At 35.5% G+C, this 19,534-nt stretch overlaps 5 protein-coding genes across 5 annotated transcripts; 4 read left to right on the top strand and 1 right to left on the bottom strand.

The window, feature by feature from the left end:
- Positions 1-138: 138 nt before the first annotated feature.
- On the top strand, positions 139-3,204 carry LOC144453615 (large ribosomal subunit protein mL66-like). The gene is made up of 5 exons (XM_078144939.1): positions 139-307; positions 827-858; positions 1,337-1,438; positions 2,182-2,305; positions 2,698-3,204. The coding sequence occupies exons 1-5, from the start codon at positions 139-141 to the stop codon at positions 2,766-2,768; spliced, it is 498 nt and encodes a 165-aa protein (XP_078001065.1). The 3' UTR covers positions 2,769-3,204.
- Positions 3,205-4,879: 1,675 nt separating this feature from the next.
- LOC144445986 (1-phosphatidylinositol phosphodiesterase-like) lies at positions 4,880-5,776 on the top strand. The gene has a single exon (XM_078135652.1). It carries the CDS (start codon positions 4,880-4,882, stop codon positions 5,774-5,776), a length of 897 nt encoding a protein of 298 aa, XP_077991778.1.
- Positions 5,777-7,162: 1,386 nt separating this feature from the next.
- On the top strand, positions 7,163-10,707 carry LOC144451866 (radial spoke head protein 9 homolog). The gene is made up of 5 exons (XM_078142782.1): positions 7,163-7,503; positions 7,984-8,149; positions 8,979-9,108; positions 9,626-9,775; positions 10,160-10,707. Exons 1-5 carry the CDS (start codon positions 7,277-7,279, stop codon positions 10,318-10,320), a joined length of 834 nt encoding a protein of 277 aa, XP_077998908.1. The 5' UTR covers positions 7,163-7,276; the 3' UTR covers positions 10,321-10,707.
- A 2,058-nt stretch (positions 10,708-12,765) lies between these two features.
- On the bottom strand, positions 12,766-13,843 carry LOC144453570 (histidine protein methyltransferase 1 homolog). Its single transcript, XM_078144891.1, has one exon. The coding sequence runs from the start codon at positions 13,729-13,731 to the stop codon at positions 12,796-12,798; it is 936 nt and encodes a 311-aa protein (XP_078001017.1). The 5' UTR covers positions 13,732-13,843; the 3' UTR covers positions 12,766-12,795.
- A 1,055-nt stretch (positions 13,844-14,898) lies between these two features.
- On the top strand, positions 14,899-17,937 carry LOC144453808 (uridine diphosphate glucose pyrophosphatase NUDT22-like). Its single transcript, XM_078145168.1, has 4 exons — positions 14,899-15,357; positions 16,000-16,223; positions 17,042-17,135; positions 17,691-17,937. The coding sequence occupies exons 1-4, from the start codon at positions 14,899-14,901 to the stop codon at positions 17,799-17,801; spliced, it is 888 nt and encodes a 295-aa protein (XP_078001294.1). The 3' UTR covers positions 17,802-17,937.
- Positions 17,938-19,534: the final 1,597 nt, after the last annotated feature.

The raw sequence follows: 19,534 nt of genomic DNA, 5'->3' as shown, positions 1-19,534 counted from the left end.
CACGAAATGATACCGTGATGAAATCAATCAATATGAAATTCACAGCTCATTTGAAGACTTTTCTTTGTGGCAAGTAATGACAATTTTGAAAAGTTACTGTAAGTTACACAGTCTTGTCCCAGAAGGCATAGCGTCAAAATGGCTGCGCCCTGCATGATGTCGATTCGGAGATTTGCTACAGTGTCTCTACGATGGGGTAATTACCTATCAGGAAAGGAAAATGTCAGTAACTCTATAACACGCAATTTGTTTCCACAGCAGATTATACCGAGTTTTCAGCTCCAGAGAAGCGTTTCGTACAGAAAAGGTGAGCACTGTCCGCCGTGAAATCAGATTGTCACACTGCACATGGGTGAAAAAACCGGGTAGCTGGAAGTTGAACCATGGAGGTATCTCCCCTTTAATACACCTCCATGCTGGAACTACAGACCCTTCCACTGTCTGTGCTGGAACTAGTCTGGGAGAAAAAATCCTCATAATGATTTTCGTACAGTCGTAAAGACATGTCATCGACGATATATTTTACGGTATATAATTTCTTTTGTGTTTGCAAGAATGTGTTTACTCCTGTGCGTGTGTGATTACCCATGTATTTATGCCCATCATCATCATCATCATCATCATCATCATCATTAGTCCTGCTTCCATGACGGTGCACGAGTCTGGACAATTGTCAGAATCGAGTCCCGAATTGCTCCGTATGCAAGCAGGACTACATCATCATCATCATCATCATCACCACCACCAACACCACACACCACTACCAGAAATGTAGAAATGAAGAAAAAAAACCGTAACGTTTTTAATGTATTATATTTTTTTACAGTTATAGAAAAAAAGGAGGGAAATGTTACAACAGTAAGTTTTACATGTAGTATTTTGTAGAAACGTTTTCAATAACCTTTTGATTTTATCATCTGGTAATCTATTCTTTTATACTTTGTACATGCCAAAATTATATACATGTACTTTTTTTAACTGAACCCGTATACGTTTTTTGACTACATTTGTATTTACTTTGTGTGAATTCATTCCTCTGTCTGTTTTGTGTGTTTTGTATTATACAAAGTGTTTAATATATCATGTCAATTTATTATATATATGCTTCATTACTAATTTCTGTGTCTATGTCTGTGTCTGTAGGTTGTTTTTATTTACTCTACAATGTACTGAGACACAAGTGTAGATATAGGTTTTATAAGTGAGCCATGCATCATAATTAATACATCAGTACTGCTGAAATAATATTTGCAAGGACTTGATCTCACAGAAAGGTGATATGGAGGAACAACTTCTAAAATTTACTACCTTTTTGTACCCAATGTGTTGTAACTAGGTTGAAGGAATATACGTAGAAGACACCAGTAAAGTTTTACGAGATGAAAACCCACATGGTGCATGTCCTCTGTGTAGACTTAATAGGATGGTATCATATAAGGTAAACTGTATGGATATTTACGTATTAAAGAGGAACACCACTCCAGGAAATAGAGGCATTTTCGTAAAATATGGATTCTGGAGAGTCACTTTTACATCACCTTCAATAACTTGCAATTTAAAAAAATATCAAGTTGATCTTGTGTCTTTATAAGGTATCTTTGCTGTTGGTCATTGCATGGGAGATGTTTTACAGTGAAGGGAATAAGCACTCAGGAGTCAAGAATGATTGTTTTCTGCTGACTCTTGTGATGCAATGGCCCACAGCAAAGATACCCTATAAAGTCACAAGATCAACTTGATATTTCTCTGAACTTGTAGGTGATGAAAAAATCATAAAATGACTCTCCAGAAGCATAATTTATGAAAATGTCAAGCAAAATATGAAGATTAATTATATGACTTGCATCTTTGTCGTTTTAGCTTTGGTATTTATCAGATTTCTCATTTGTGATTTAACTGCCATTCTCACAAGTCAGAGTAGATGTATTAACTGAAGTAATGAAATATAGTATGAGGGACATCAGTTAAGTGCTGTCATACAGAGGCGAGTGCAATTATGTCAAAAAATAAAGTTTAACTATGTCATTAGAATTCAAAGTATATTTCATCAACACATAGGTATCTTTTCAAAAATTGTTTTAAACTAATTAAAGTGAAGTTCAAGGGTCACTGTGACACACTATTATATTTAGAACTCAATATCACACAAACCATCAACATTATGTTATTTGTTCTTTACAGGATGTGTTAATTTTAAAACAGTTTGTCAGAGAAGATGGCCAGATCTACCCAAGTGAAATCACTGGTGTGTGTCAGAAGCAGCATATACATTTACACAAAGTTGTTGGGCAAGCGTTTAAAGCTGGTAAGAAATAGCTATTAGTACATTTACATAAAGTTGTATGGAAAGGATATACAGCTGGTAAGGAAGGAACACTCTAGTTTTCCTATTAGCTTCTTGCTATAGGGCAACATTATACTTTATATTTGACCAGTAATCATAGGCTGATCCCATTCGATTTGCAAATTCACATGATGTGTATTTTCATGTCTACTTTTACCTGTAGAGTATTCCTCAGACTGTAGTGGCTTCAATCCTATATCTCTTGAACACAAAATAAAGTACATATGTACACAATACATTAGGCTGTAAATCTACATTTTCTTCACCCCAGTTGATATTTTCTAAGGAGAGCTTTGAATGTACCCATGATATACTATTTTGTACTGATCATATCATGTTTATCGTGTCTACAGGTCTACTGCCAAAACCTGCGCTATCGAAGGAGTCAATACCAAAACTAAAGACAACATACAACACTTTTTGATTACAGTATTTTTACTGCTAGTACATATAGTGACAGAACTATGTATAAGTGTTTGTAGGTTTTTTCTTGTAAGCCCAAATGGGAACCATACTTTTCAGTGTTTTTGCTAAAAAATTTCAACTTATATAAGATGTAGTCACTGAATCATGCATCATCACCTAATGCTGATGCACACACTACTTTACAATTTGTTGACAAACAAGTCATTAGATCCATACCTGATTCACAACTGTTTACATATGGACATCAAGCCAGTGTACACAGTACCATCAACAAAGAGGTAAAATACAGCTAACCAAAGGAAGGTTGGGTGTATTTTTCTACTGGCAAAAAACATCAAAAAAAGAGTACTGGAGCTTTGCTAAGTTTGCCTTTTTTTTGACTGAGTTTGTCTGTAAACTAATATTTTGACTGTAATCGTTTGTATTGTGTATGATATCAGGAATATTTCTATTGAATAAATTTCATTGATATAGAATTAATTTTCGTAACAAGTCTTCATTCTGTTATATTATGAAACCATGGTAACAATTTGCCTTTCATTGTGCCTGGTGGTCATGATGAGAACAATCGTGAACTCAGAAGAAGGCATATACCAACTGACAGTATGCTGCAGCTGAGTCATATGACAGAACCCGATGACGTATAAGTGCAAGTGTGACATACTCTGGGTATTTGTGCAAGTGCTTGCAGTGTTCTCTGCAGTGGTACTTTCATGAGCATTTTGAGTGAAAGTGCAGCAGAAAACACTGCAAGCCCAAGTGTTACTAACCTGATAAGATTACATACTCAAGAGAAAATACAAAAAAATATGATCTCTGTAGTCTACTATAATATTAATGTTGATGCATACTTTCTATGATATTACAATTTGTGTTCTGGCATTGTTAGAACTGTTTACATAGTAGGGAGTTCATGTACATTTTTTGGTACGTATGATAAATTGTCATCAGATCATTTATTGGTTATATTCCAATACCAGGTTTGAGTGCAAGTGATGGTGTATACATCAGTAAGTAGAATACTGTGAGTACCTTTTAATTTGCAGAAAAAAATTACATCCAAAAACATTTAAACTTGGCTTGTGCCCCTGTAAGTGCAACCATTAGTTCTTTACAAAATAAAGAAATACTTCCACAATAGATTGTTATCATGATGTAATTCATTTTTGTTGACATGTTTTAGTCCAGGCATTCATTTTGTAATGGTCATGTGAGAAAGATTGTATGTATTGAAAAAAGCTTGAAGTTTTAGACTGAGCAATGTGGCAGGGGGGGGGGGGGGCTGTGGGGGGGGGGTGCTTTACAGAAAACACTCATAAAAGCATAAATGATAAACTGGAACAAGTAAATGTCAACTTCATAAATATTTGGTAAATTGGACAAATTGTTCAGTAAAATATAGAGGTTATCTTTAGTTTCTCAAAAAATGAAATTGTGAAAATCAGAAGTTTCAAGTGTAGAAAGAAACCAGCACAGTTTAAAATTGGTTACGAGCTTTTTCATTGTATTTGTCTTAATATCAAGAAATCAGTATATATGTATACTATCTTGAATTCTATGGTATTTATTTTGCAAAGGACAGCTAGATTCAGTTAACACATAAAATAATATATCAAGACACTTAAAAATCCATACAAAAAATGCGAAGAAAAACAGTATGAGTGTGCACGAACTGTCGCACCATCTCTCCACTTTGATAGTCTCGCTGCCAGACTCGTGACTATCGTCCCTAAGCTCTGTATACCGAGTGGCTTAGCCGCGAGAAGAGAGGGACATTTGTAAATATTGACGGATATCCCTAATGTCTGATACATTACTTCCGCGTTGTATTGCGGCGTTTAGTACAGGGTGCAAAAGTCACCACAATGTTTACCCGTCGTGAACGGTTTGATCAGGTAAATTTGGATTCGACTTTAGACTGTTAGATAGACCAAACGGATATCTACAATAACTGAACCACGAAATCGGCCGTTAGGTAGAATGTAAGATACGTCGTGACGTTAGGGGTTGGCCGATGTTTGAGGGCGCCCGTCAAGGCGTACCTTACAGACTAGCCATTAGGATGCAGTAACTGTTACGCCAGTAAGTATCATAACACAACTATATGATATGGGTATAAACGGCAGTTCTACAAGGGCGACAAGTTATAGTAGCTCAAAATGGCCAAAGGTGGTGCATCCAAACTGGATGTCGAATCTATCCGACGATTTGTCAGTTGCCAAGTTGTCCATTCCTGGCACTCATGACACGATGAGTTTTTATGGCGGTGCGTCGACACAGTGTCAAACCTGGCCATTGAAGAAGCAACTAGAAGCTGGTGTTCGTTTCCTGGATATCCGATGTCGACACTATCACAACCAGTTACCAATACATCATGGTATGTTTTACCAACATGCTCATTTTAGAGACGTCTTAAAAGATGTTCTGGCATTTTTGGACGATCACAGGAGTGAAACAGTTCTGATGCGAGTGAAGAAAGAACATACAGATAAAGGCAATACAGAAGAATTTGCTACTAGTATCAAACTACAATTAAAAGAATACTTTGGTGATACATGTAGCCGAATCTGGAATGAGAACAAAATACCAAAACTTGGTGAAGTGCGAGGGAAAGTTGTTGTTTTGAAAGAATATCACGGCGACTTCCCAAAGGGAATACAATATAGTTGCCATTCTACTAATCAGCTCGTGGTTGCAGACAAGTACAATGTGCCAACCCTATTCCACCTGAATTCTAAGTGGGAGCATGTGAAAAATGCACTTACTGTCGCACTGCAATCGAAAGAACAAAAAATACACTTGACTTTCAGCAGTGCTGCAGGTATTGGGGCATACCCGGACATCATTGCGTTGAGAATAAACCCCAAATTATTGAATTTACTCCAGAGTCAAGAAATACAAGTAAACCCTAGACATTGGGGAATGATCGCTATAGACTTTCCAGGAGAAGACCTCATTCAAGAAATAATTTATTCAAACAAAACATTTAAGGATGAGAACACTTAGACTAGGTCCAAGTTATGGCAAACGTTTCATTGACAACTTTACGGCCAGGCAGTCAAACATTGCAATGTCGTGAGATGTTTTGAATTTCAGGAATGCATGAAACTCCATAAATGTTGTTGGGTGTTCAACAAATTTTATTGATATTATATATTAATTACATTTGGTACTTAGGTAGACATTAGATATGGTACTAGGTAGTGATACAAAGAGTAACACTGAAGTAAAGCACTTTCTCTATGTGCTACACTCATTTTTATCATTCATATCAAGTGTAAAAGTATACTTTTTCAATTGGTATAATTTTATAAGCCTTGCATGTGGCCTTTGTAATGTGGTCAATTAGCAAATGAAACAGTATACTTTCACATTCGATATGAATGCTATAAATGATTGTGGTATATACAGAAAATGTTTTACTTTAGTATGAGTTGTACTAGTATTTCACTATTTGTAACACTGTACATATCTTCAGAGCTCAGATGAACTTGCAAAAATATAATTGCCTTGTACAGAAAATCAATGGATCAATTAATGGATCAATCAATCAATCAATCAATCAATCAATCAATCAATCAATCAATCAATCAATCAATCAATCAATTAGTTCTTGTTTGAATAGACATGGCCTCAGGTTGCACTTGAAAACTTCAAGTTTGTCCATAGACCTGTGGAGCATCTATGGTTTGTCCAATGATGTAGAATTCACAAGGTTCAGAAGCAGAAATGAATTTACATTTTATAATTGTTGCAAATTTGTTGACTTATAGCGAGTAATTGAAAGGACTGGAGCATTTTTAAGATACTAGGTGCCTTTGAATATTTACAATAAAATATTGTCTTTTCATTTCATTTGAAAAATATGGCTGTTTATTTTCGGAGTGACTTACATACATACATACATACTCACACATACATACATACACACATACATACATACACACACACACACACATACATACATACATACATACATACATACATACATACATACATACATACATACATACACACACACACACATACATACATACATACATACATACATACATACATACACACACACATACATACATACATACACACACACACACACACACACATACACACACACAATAATAACATGGCAAAAAATAAATAAACCATTGTCTTTTTATCTTTTAAGTATTCCTTTGGCCTTATGATAGTAGTGGTCTATTAGGCCTGATATTTAGATTATTGTTTATGTAATATGAAAATAAAACTGCTTAAATTCTAAGAATTACTCTGTGTAGTTCACGTCATGTTCGTCACTGAATTCAAAACAAAATACTGGTTTCCAACACAATGCCCCGCACATGGTTTAGCGCCCTCTATAGCCGGACCTGCGTTCGTGGTCGGGCATGCGCAGTCACCTTGACGACGATACAACCAAAACACCCTCGTCGCGTCTTCAACAGCACTGTTCTGTTTGTACATCCGTAACATTTACTGTTTCAGAGATTGTTATATTTAATTATTAGAATGGATTCAGAAGGTTTTCATCTCAACATCAGTTACGTCGGTAGCAGTGGCGTCGTTTTAAGTCCAGAGAAGAAAGCAGCCTTAGAAACCTCGCTCATCATCCTCCAGAATCATCACAAGTTCAACAGAATATTTTTCTGGGGCAAAATCGTAGGTATCAAAGATGATTATTTTATCGCACAGGGCGTTGGGGATGATGAAATGAGAGACAGAAAGACGCTCTACAGGTAAGTTATGTCAGCAACATTTCAAAATGTTGCCTTGTATCCTTGTATTGTCCAAATTTCATAGTTAAGTAAATGTATGTTATCTTACAATGTTACGTCTGAGGACGTTTCTGCCAGGAAGCTACTGTGGTATTGCACACTCAACTCAAGTGAAGTTGACTGAATTTGGATGCCAATGATAGTTATGTAAAAAACAACTCTTAAATACGTGTTCTTGGATGTAAACTTGTTTCTTTCTTATTCAACCTCTAAGCTTTCTTGAAGTAGAACTCCCTAGATTAGTAAACACTAATGTTCATTAATGTTATAACCACAGTCACTCTATCACTGATATTATAGGATTCAGGAACTGAGATTATAACTTATAATACAAGTTGACAAAATCGAAATTATATTGACATACCGTAGTATGCTAGTTTACAGAAGGTACTTATGAATATTACTAAACAAGATGTTTTCCTTTCTTGCTGCTACCCATAGTCTTGACTGTGTTACATGGGGTCTACTGCCAGAAGCCACACAGGCCATGAGGGAGCAGTGTTCACTAGTGAAAGGTCGTTTCACTGGAGACCCATCGTATGAATATGAACACACAGAAATTAAGAGAATTGGTGAGGGAGAAGATGCCCAGGAAGAAGAAAACACAGTAAGTTTCATACACATACTTAGCACAAAACACACACACACATGTACACAGACACAAAACAGTCAATACTGCACTGGCCCATATTTTCCACAAAGTGACACACATGCTATGCTACACTTCTTTTCAGTTAGTGTAAAAATATATTCATAGACAAACTTTCTTTCAAATGATACAGATAAGCAATACATCACTGTTGGGCTTGGTAGAATACTAGTAAGAACACTATAGCTAGGTTACTGTTATAACAAATGATGTTTAATCATATGAATACAATTTTCTTGTACCAACAACAGAACAGCCTGATTCATCGTGTTAGACTAATAGATTTGTTGTTTCCACTGTAGCAAGTTGTTACACCAGCTCGAACAATGACAAAGTTTTCAATGTAATTCAATGTTAGTCTTAAAATACAGACATTTGTGCCATGCTATCAACCAGCACTCCTGGTTTAGAAGCCTGGTAGGGCTGAACAACTTGACATTTCTTACAGTCTAATGTGTCCTCTGTTGAAAGAAAACACTTTCTGTTGTGGGTCAAATTCATAAAAATTGATTTCCTGCGAGTCAGTCACGGTCACCACAAAGTAAGGGGTAAAGAAACACAAAAAATTGTCGTCGGTCAAAGGGGTGTCAAATTGGCTTGGAGAGCATATGCTTGGGGATTTGAGAGTTGTGATTTTTGATGGAGAATATACAAAGCAGTGATGTACACAATAAAATATCTTTTGTACTAGTTGACAAAATGATTTAAATCAAAGATGTCGATGAGACAGTTATGTAGTATATCAAACAACAAAAACAAACTGAATATGTGTCTTTGATATTTTCAGATAACAATCAAGGAGGAAGACCGCCTTGCATCAACAATAACTCAAATCGATGAAGATGTCGCTATTGTTCCTAGAGGTGCATATATCAAAACACCTCATGATACAATTATCAGAAATCGTAGTTTCGCAGGTAAGGCTATACAGTTGATTTGGGATGTACATGTAATAATATATCAAGAACATTGTGTCACATTCATATGTGATGGCAAGAGATTCATATTTAATTCATGTTTAATTTTTGGTGGTTGATCAGTAATACAGTGGATCAGTCTTTCATCCTGCTGTCCATCACTACCAAATTTAATATACATAGATTTTATCAAATGTTTGTGAGATTCTGATCGAAATTTTTTTAAATGATGAGAGAATCACATGTGAAAATGCGTGAGACATAAGAAAGGTAGAAAGAATTAAAGGAAACTGCAGATGTAATTGAGGTGTAATAAATTGATATCTATACTCCTCCTGTATGGCTACAAGGACACAACCATTTGTAGGACATTGCACTTATTAAAGAAATAGAATTTGTGCATTTTGTAAGCGAATGTTTCTGATTTTATCTGCCAGTTCAGTAGATTACCAACATACCATTACTGTTTTGTTGTCACAGTCTCACTAATTGTTTCTTTGTTTATGTACATTTTCAGGTCTCCAGATAACAGAGGCAGTAAAGTTTTCCTCTTACTTCCATTTCCGTGAAGCTCTCTTACTGAAAGAGAAGTCTCTCTTAGATAAAGCAGACTTGGACAAAGCTATTGATTTCCTTGACGCCATTGATGAAGATATCCCCAAGTCAAGTGAGTACTTTGTCCTGTTGGCTTGGTTACATGTCATTTTAGCATTTCTAACACTATATTTAAATTAATACACATTTGTGTTGACTATTTTGATTTCCACAGTAAATGGAAATGAAACTAACTTTCTGTTTGTTGCAGCAAACAAACAACAAACCTATAAAATGTTTACTTCATTAAGTTTGATTTTATCATTATACATTTCAGATATTACCATTTGTTAAACCCTTATTGACTTTCAGTGCCAGTACATCAAGAAGACTGGCCAAGTTTCTATAAATTGTTAGTGGGAGAAGTTGAAAAGTACTGCATACATGTTGTAATATTATTCTTGTGGGCAAGAAATGGTTAATTATATACTAATAATGAATTTGTTTGTGATAACAGGAGCCTGGAGTTTGCAGTGTGAGCGTGGCAGTGGATTGGTAATTCTCCGTAGCTTATTATGGCAAGGCCTTACTTTCTACCATGTGCCAGGAACAACCAAACACGGATATGTTTATGTCGGTACTGGAGAATTAAACAAAGATCTCCCATTTATGCTCTAAATATCTGAAAACAAAGCGAATACCTGTATAAGGACTGAGGTGTCTAACTGAGACATGTGACATTGGACCATGAATTTGTTCTTTTTGATATCAACCACAACCCTATATTTATCTTCAAAGAACGCTGATAACCCATTACATACACTGAGTCTACATATTGTACATTTCAGAAAAGTCTCTTTTTTTGTGAGTTTTATGTCAATTATTGTAAATACCATGAAATTTCCTATAAAAGTGACATACTTATGATTTATTCATCCTAATATCAAATCTCTAAATTCTACTTTGTAATAAATATTGTAGATATTGGTAGTTTATAGGTGTTTAGTTACTGCAATGTTCATTATTAAATTTTATGAATAAAACAAAGTTTTGGTGAAAGTGGAATTTCCAGTCTTGTTTAATTCTGTCAATGATCAGAATTAAATTTCAAATATATGATTATTTTGGATGGCATGTGAAACATTAGCCTGTATAATACAACAATACATGTCATACTACTCTGTCAGCTTGCACTCGCTGATTTGAGACAGCTGGTAGGACTGAACAACATGGTGTCTCTTACTGTCTAATCAATTACAAACAATTGTACTCAGATTCGGGTTCTCTGACATTTGATGCTCTGTCTTTATGAGTTATACCTGTACAGTACTTTTTTGCCATTGTTGCATTTTGAAGATGTATATGATTTATGCCCATATGACAAGTATTGTTTTATAATGATCATATTATATATGTGTTTGGTTTTTTGTATAGGATACGAATGTTTCCTTTCAAAATTCTAACAACATATGCACATCAAAAGAAATATTTAGTAGTCAATAATTGTTCATTTGAAGGCAGGTTTTGGGAAGTTTGACATACTAGTATGTAACTTGTCTTGAAGAAAGGTAAAACCAGAGAAAGGTGCAAGAATCTTGCATCATAATTTTGCAGAACTTCAAAAGTTAAATGAAAATCATCATAGCAACTGCCTAAAATGACTGTGATGATTTGCATAAAATAAATAAATAATTCTTGCAGTCTGAGGCAGGAACACCCCTTTTATTAATGGTGACCTGCAAAATAAGGGCCACTCTGAACACAATGAAACAAGAACGAAATTGTATTGGTATATAAAATACACAAACAGGAAAATTATTTCTCCCAAACCCTGCCTAAAAGGGGAGGGATGGGAGGGTCGATCAAGATGACTGGCTATTAAACTTGACTGGCAACCAAAGTGATGAACTAGGTCAAAGTTCAATAACTAACTAATTAAACCCTTTGAGGGCGCTCCATTCTCACTTCCTCAAATGGTCACATATACAAATCTATTCTACATTAATCTTTCCCCCCATTTTTCAAGAGACCTCAAGGTATACAACAACTATTCACTCTGAGGCTGAAGCAATGAGGCATTGAGTTACTGTACTAGATTGATGGTGTGTGTGTATGTGTATGTATGTATGTATGTATGTGTGTGTGTATGTGTATGTATGTATGTATGTATGTATGTGTATGTATGTATGTATGTATGTATGTATGTATGTATGTATGTATGTATGTATGTGTGTGTATGTGTATGTATGTATGTATGTATGTATGTGTGTGTATGTATGTATGTATGTGTATGTATGTATGTATGTATGTATGTATGTGTGTGTATGTATGTATGTATGTGTATGTATGTATGTATGTATGTATGTGTGTGTATGTATGTATGTATGTGTGTGTATGTATGTATGTATGTATGTATGTATGTATGTGTATGTATGTATGTATGTATGTATGTATGTGTGTGTATGTATGTATGTATGTATGTATGTATGTATGTGTGTGTATGTATGTATGTATGTATGTATGTATGTATGTATGTATGTATGTATGTGTGTGTGTGTGTGTATGTGAGGGGGGGGGGAGGTGTTAGCCAACAAGACATGACTTTGTGAACTGCAACACTGCACTGTCTTACTCTTAGTCTATGTACAAGATACACAGTAACATTGCTGAAACAAATCAAATTTGTAGCCAAATTAGACAAATAGCAGACAGCATAATGTATTCCTCAGTTACAGAATAAGTCTAAATACAAAGTTTTGTTGTCACTGTATCTTACATTTCATTGAATATGAAGCCAAAAGACAGACAGTCTAGCCAAGTATTCCACTCTCGGTTCAATCACGTACACTTGGCTATGGGTATATCACACATGCACGCATTCAGAAATGATTGTACCTTTCAACTAACATCAAACTAACATATTGTCCATATTTAACATCACATCATCTCATGATTTCTCACTGACATTCTTCATAGGACATTGATACACAGTAACTATAATTATACATTCAACAATGTGTTTGATATTCCACTTTTATTCCAAAAAGTTTTTTTTTCTTTCAAATGTACATCCATGGCAATGATAGCAAAATGACGATAATGTTTTAAATTCCTTTCAAAAGTAAACATCTAAAAATGACAATTTGCAGAGAGTTATTTCCTCTTCATCATCAATATTTCCCTTTGGACTCCTTCTGTGTAAGTTTTAACAACTTCTACCAGGAAAATTCCTTTCTTTTTTATCAATTCTTCAAACATTCTAGTTCCCCCACCAACGCCAAAATAATGTGTCTTTGCAGCCAGGTAAACAGTTCCTGTGGATTTCAAAAGAGAACTCATGATACTATGCAGACTGTCATGTGAATCCACATTATAAATCGTCTCTGATGTTAAAATGATGTCAAATTTGTTGTCATCTTCATTTAGTGTTTTTGACAGCATGTCTTCAACTTGTTGCCAGTCTCCTGACATAAATTTGCACCTTAGAGGGCGCCCTGTCAAAGTTTTACAGTTCAGGACAACATTGGGAATTGTCACTTCCTGAATGACTTCTTCATTGTAATCCTGGAATATTACTTCAGCTTCATGCAGCAAGGCAAATATTCCCGGTAATCCAGCTCCACATCCCAGTTCTAGAACTCTGGTATCCTGGAAATTGATGCTGGAATCTTTAAGAAATTCCACCAAGTCCAAGGAACATTCCCAGATTTTCAGTCCTCCTTCATATACATTTGGCAGTAAATCTGAATTATGGGAAATAACTTTCACCAAATGACTCTCTTTTTTGTCTTTCAATTTCATCTCCACATTCTCAGAATCTATGACTTCAAATTCAACATGTCCAGTTGTCAATTTTTGTACTTGTTTCTCTTCCAATGTCAACTCTTGAACCTCGGGAAGAAGGAATTCTTTCGCAGTGGCGTGGCCATCACTTGTTTTTAGTTTCTTACGAGTACTTGTTTCTTCATCTTTCTGTTCACCTTTAGCTTGGTCGTTGGTATCGCTGATATCAGTACGTCGTTCATGATCCTGTTGGTTCTTCTCTGGTTCCGAGTTTTCTTCAACAACAAAGCCAAATTTAAAATCCATCGTTATGAAAAGTCGAGAACAGCCACACTGCTGCTAATATAGAAAATCAATGGTGTAGTAACATGCTACACGCGACACGATAAACTCGCAGAGCTACAAGGTTCTCGGCCTGGTTCTCCGCAACGCGTTAACGTTCTCTGTCTGTGGCCCGTGTAAGATAGCGCCCTCTCGCGACACTTTCTCGGGTGTGAGGTTGGTGGCGCCCTAACGATATCAGAATTCCTTTAAAACTGATAAAAATGCTATATATCATGCACCAAATCAGTCCATTTTCTATGTCTGGTATCTTTTATTCATATCATGGCATCTGCTCTCCAAAATGTTTCCATGTGTACCTTCCTTTCGATTTATAATGATGTTTGAGATTTCTTTCTGGTGTTTCCAGTACAGTTTTATACTCAGTACACTTTGAAGAGCAAAAAATCCTCAACTGTACCAATGTTCTTTAAGAAATTAAAATCTGACGAAAATGTGTGATGTTCTTACACTTTAGCGTGGTATAATTTATTTCAGCTTTATTCCACAAATACATTTTATCCATGATTAGTGTAGTCAATTTAGTGGTACATGCGTACCTTTTCCAAATTTTTGTATTTGAGAAATGTTTCTCATAGAGTGAAAATACTGAAGTATTATATAGTAGCTTTATATTTTGACATAGATATTGACAAAATTTGACACATTAACAATGCAAGGTGTATTTCTTCAGGGGGATTTTATTTACACGTTGTACCTCAACAAAAATCTTTACAATAATTATATCAAGTGATTGTTGATTCAGATATGGATCAACATCTCTATCAAAATATTGAACACAGATCGGATAAATGTACCCATGAAAAAGGTGCTTTCTCTTCCATCAGATTACCATGGTTTTTTTTTTTTGGTTTTTTTTTTGCAGTCTTTTTGGGGGGCAAAATTGTACAGTATAGCGCCCTCACGGGCATTGTGTATAATTATCGCTAGGTGGCGCTCTGACGTCGTCAGCTAGTCACAGATGTCAACCTCTACTCTATTCACAGATTTGAATTACTAACCAAGTTAATAGTGGTGGAATCTGTTCATTGCCACGTAAACAGTGTTATGCAGTTTTGATTCAACATGCTGTGACTTCACTGCTTTATGCACATTTCGTAAAGAAGGTTGAGTCAGTTCGCATGCATGGCTATGGATCCGGATATTAATTTGTGGTTCACCTCCAATGGAATATCCAAATCAAATGTACGAGTTGTGTTAGGAGACCAATTCAATCGGAAAGTGTTAGACACACACGAGACAAACATTGAAACAATTTGGGCCAAACGTGTTGAACAAAACCCCCGGCTTTTCAACGGATCTAAGTTCAGATTAGATTCGGCAAAATATGAAAATAACGGTGTGACTTTAAACTTAGGACTGACTTGTTACAAAGATTATCTGGGAACGAACTGGTCACCAGAAGTTAAATCTCTTCACAAATACGGTGTCAGAGATTTTGAAAACTCTCAGGTCTATCTGTCTGATCCTGCTGGGGTTGGAGCTTTGGTACAGACAGTTGATGACTATGTAATGTTTATGAGACGAAGTGATAAAGTGGGGGAAGCACCAGGATTGTGGGATGTACCAGGAGGTCATCCAGAGCCCGAGGTAAAATATTATCACATCATCTCAAAGTATTTTGTGTGTGTGTGATTTCTGTGTGTTGGTTTGTTTTTTGTTATCATGCAATCAGTTGTAACTGTCAAATGCCATCATTGCCATGGCGTCATCATATTCATCATAACCATTGTCTTCATCTTCCTTTCATCATTGTTGTCTTTATTGATATTGTCATTCTCCCCCTCCTCCTCCTCCTCCTCCTCCTCCCCCCCCCACTGCCATCATCATCTTCATCATCATCACCATCATCACCACCATCACCACCACCACCACCACCACCACCAACACTACTACCACCACAACCATCATCATCGTCATCATCACCACCACCACCACCACCACCACCACCGCCATCGTCATCATGTCATGTTTGACTTGTCAACCTATGAATAATCCAGCATGTGATTTATTGTCACTGTTCTCAAGAAGAAAAATAAGTGAATATTTGGTGAAACTAATAGTTAATTAAATGTATATATAATTATAGAAAGGAAACTTGGAAAACATTATTATGAAACTCAAGTACATTGTAGTGTGTGTCTATCTTTCTGTAACACTTAACAACAACACATTTTCTGAGATTATACTGGGGAGATTATAGTATCCAATTTTGCCGTGTTCTTCTTCCAGGAATTGCTTGCCTTACTTGGTAAGGATAAAAAATTAGATATCAAGGAATTTTCCATCTCTGAATTTGGTCCAGATGATGTTGTAGAAGAAATTTTTAATTCCATCCTGAGAGAAGTACGAGATGAAATCAACATTCCAATGAAATACCTAAGTGAACCGGTGTTGCTAGGTGTGGCTGGTAACAACACAAGTGCAGGACGACCAAGTATGGAGTTCTTTATCAGGTGATGTATACTATCACAGCTGTGTTTAGCAATTTAGCAGAGGGATTGTCATGAATTGGCTGTTTTTGTGAGATGGTTTTTGTAGAGGGTTGTTGATTTATCTGTGACTATTGACTTTTACATCTAAAACAGTTGATTTAGTCTAGTTCAGACTAACAAGTAGCTATTATCCATTTGTGTTGTCCAGTATTAGACCAAAGCCAATCACATTTAAATAGAGCTTTGATGAATTAATTAACTAACAAGGTCACCAGAATCACTAGTCTCTAAGGTACACCATAACGGGGCGCCCTCACACATCAGTCGTTTCAAAGCAGGCCAGTGAGGTCAGAGGGACATGATATATCTTAGTGTACAGAAGTCATTTAAGGACATTTAGATAGCTTAGTATTGACGTTAAAAAGTGGTGAGAAAAAGTGTCAACTGGCTTCATAAGACAGTTTACCATTTATGCTGTGTATTGCATGGATTGTTTGTCAAAAGTGACTACTAAGAACAGATCACCATCATGTACGTGTGGCTGAAACTTGATATAGAGTATTCTACTTGTGAAAATAAACCACAAACAAATAAACAAAATACAACCTGGATTATCTACCAAACAGAATGTTCACAGGGAATACTTAGGATCTTTCTAAATGAATCAGAACATGAAACACTTTTATTCTTGCTGGAAAATCTTTCCACATGATAAAATGGTTAACTACTAGATGTGAAAGACAGGCATGGTGTGAGATGTCATATAGTTATATAGTTAATATGATTCTGATCACATTTAATTCATCACCACTCTAAAATAATTCATGTTGTCTCTGCAGATGCAGTCTGAGCTCCACTGAGGTCAATGACCTCTACTCCTCAGGTGGGGCAGAGGCTGAAGAATCCACCAATCTGAAACTTGTTCCAATACAGGTTGGTTTTTGAAAACTTTTATAACCACTAATACATGGTTTATTAAAACAAACTGTGTGACCAAAATAAAATGGTCAAATTGCTTGAGTTTACTTATCAATAAAATAAACATGTTAAGAAAAACAAAAACAATCAAGTCCTAAAAGTCTAATAATAAAATACACAGTACAGTGATTAAAGTTGTTTGTTTGTTGTGTGATCTCTCCTAATCAAAATAATTGTATTCTTTGACAGAACTTGATTTCACAATATTTTTGACAATTCAAGCAGCATGTATATAAGGGGAGGGGACACATGACTATATAAACAAAGGGTTTGTGTATGGAGTTTAGGGGCAACCAAGTAATTATGGTGGGGGGGGGGTACACCCACTCATACTTCTTTCTTCTTGATTACATTGTATTTGTTGTCTTCTGCCATCGTACAGCTAAATCTGATTCTTGTCAAAGTTGCCTTCATATGTTTTTTTTTTCATTCTGATTCATAGGTAATATTCTCAGTGAAGTATTAATATTTTAAGCAAGGATAACAATTTGACTTCTTTCCTTATTACAGGAAGTATTTGATCTTCACAACAATAGTATTTGGAAAGGAATGGCGCCCTCTGCCAAGGGATGTGTGAAATTATTTCAAGCATCAAAGGAACAGAAGCAGCAATCTGACTAAGAAAATCAGTCAAGCTAACTTTTCCATGTACAGACAACTGAATTATTAGTTGACAGACAGTGAGAGGCATACAGACAGACAGACAGACAGACAGACAGACAGATTAGACAGTGATGAAAGTAGCTGGAACTAAATCAACATAAACTTCACCACTCCTTCATTTTATGTAATAGTTTGTATATTATGTTAAACATTGATTGTGTTTCAAAGATCCTGGTCTTTGTTATAACATTGATGTCATCTTAGCATAGGTATTGGTATTTCAAAATTCAAGACCTCAATGTCATCTTAGCATAGGTATCGGTATTTCAAAATTCAAGACCTCGATGTCATCTTAGTATAGGTATCGGTATTTCAAAATTCAAGACCTCGATGTCATCTTAGCATAGGTATCGGTATTTCAAAATTCAAGACCTCGATGTCATCTTAGTATAGGTATCGGTATTTCAAAATTCAAGACCTCGATGTCATCTGAGCATAGGTATCAGTATTTCAAAATTCAAGACCTCGATGTCATCTTAGCATATGTATCAGTATTTCAAAATTCAAGACCTCGATGTCATCTTAGCATATGTATCAGTATTTCAAAATTCAAGACCTCCTATCCATAATACCTGCAATATGAACTCCTCTGGATATGACAGGTAGATATAGAAATATATAGAAAGGTTTGATAACAATCTGATTAAAATCTGATCAAGGAGAAGGCTTGATTTACTTAATTTACCATATTTCACATCTACCCTACCTGTCCTGTATGTTCTATTTTGTTTATACCGTGGTTGATCACCTTACCCAAGGTATAAATTTAGAGCTTTCTCCTGTAATCAGATTTTAATGAGATTGAGTTTGCTCAGAACAAATTGTAATTGAGTTTACACAGAATTACATGATATGATGTGTCAATTCTTATAGTAATTGAAGAGTGTATCTGTCAGTGGAGAGTAGGTTATAACTACAATGAATGAAAGGTAGGCCACTGAAACATACACAAGTGGAATGCCTAAGTTATAATGTATAAAAGTCTTTTCTATTTTTACAAATTAATAAAAAGTAATAATAGCTGTCTTCAACTTGGTTGATGTTAATATCTTGTCGAGGTTATTTTATTCAATTGCGTTTTAATCTCAACAAACAAGAACTGCATAAACTGAGTAGTTATTGGAACATGTCCAGTGATTTCAACTGAAATGTACACCTCTGTGACTGCCGGAATAAAAAAATGTTACTTTTACAATATTGTAGCGGCATTTTTTTTCAAGTATGAAGACTTAATTTGACATGTAGTGAACATGCCAGGAGGTATATTTGTGAATAATGGCATTTTAAATAAATAATCCAGGGTAGCAGAGAAAACAAGAATAAAAGATGAAGATTTTATTTGAGACACTGCCAAGGATGTTGAACAGTGGACCAAATCAATGAGTGTCAGTACAATTTTCTTCAAGTTAGGGAGTTGTTTTTAGGGATAGGAATAGGGTTGGACTCCCTAGCATAAACACTATTTGTACAGTCACCGCTCTACATGTGTGTCAAGATACTTAGTCAGTTTTTGGGATACCCTGATATGACAGACCATGTATGACTTAATTTATGCTGCATAGTTATTGGTAATCAGGGTTCCTAGTTTTCATATGATAATATACTAGTTATTTCCAATATATACCTTTTGTAATTTCTACTATGGCTAGATGGGTATGTATGGTTTGGAAGGTATTTACATTGTAATATTA

The sequence above is a fragment of the Glandiceps talaboti genome, chromosome 2 (genome assembly GCF_964340395.1).
Source record: "Glandiceps talaboti chromosome 2, keGlaTala1.1, whole genome shotgun sequence".
Lineage (NCBI taxonomy): Eukaryota > Metazoa > Hemichordata > Enteropneusta > Spengelidae > Glandiceps > Glandiceps talaboti.
The sequence above is the reverse complement of the archived record's forward strand: the minus strand, read 5'-3'. Positions and strand labels throughout refer to the sequence as shown.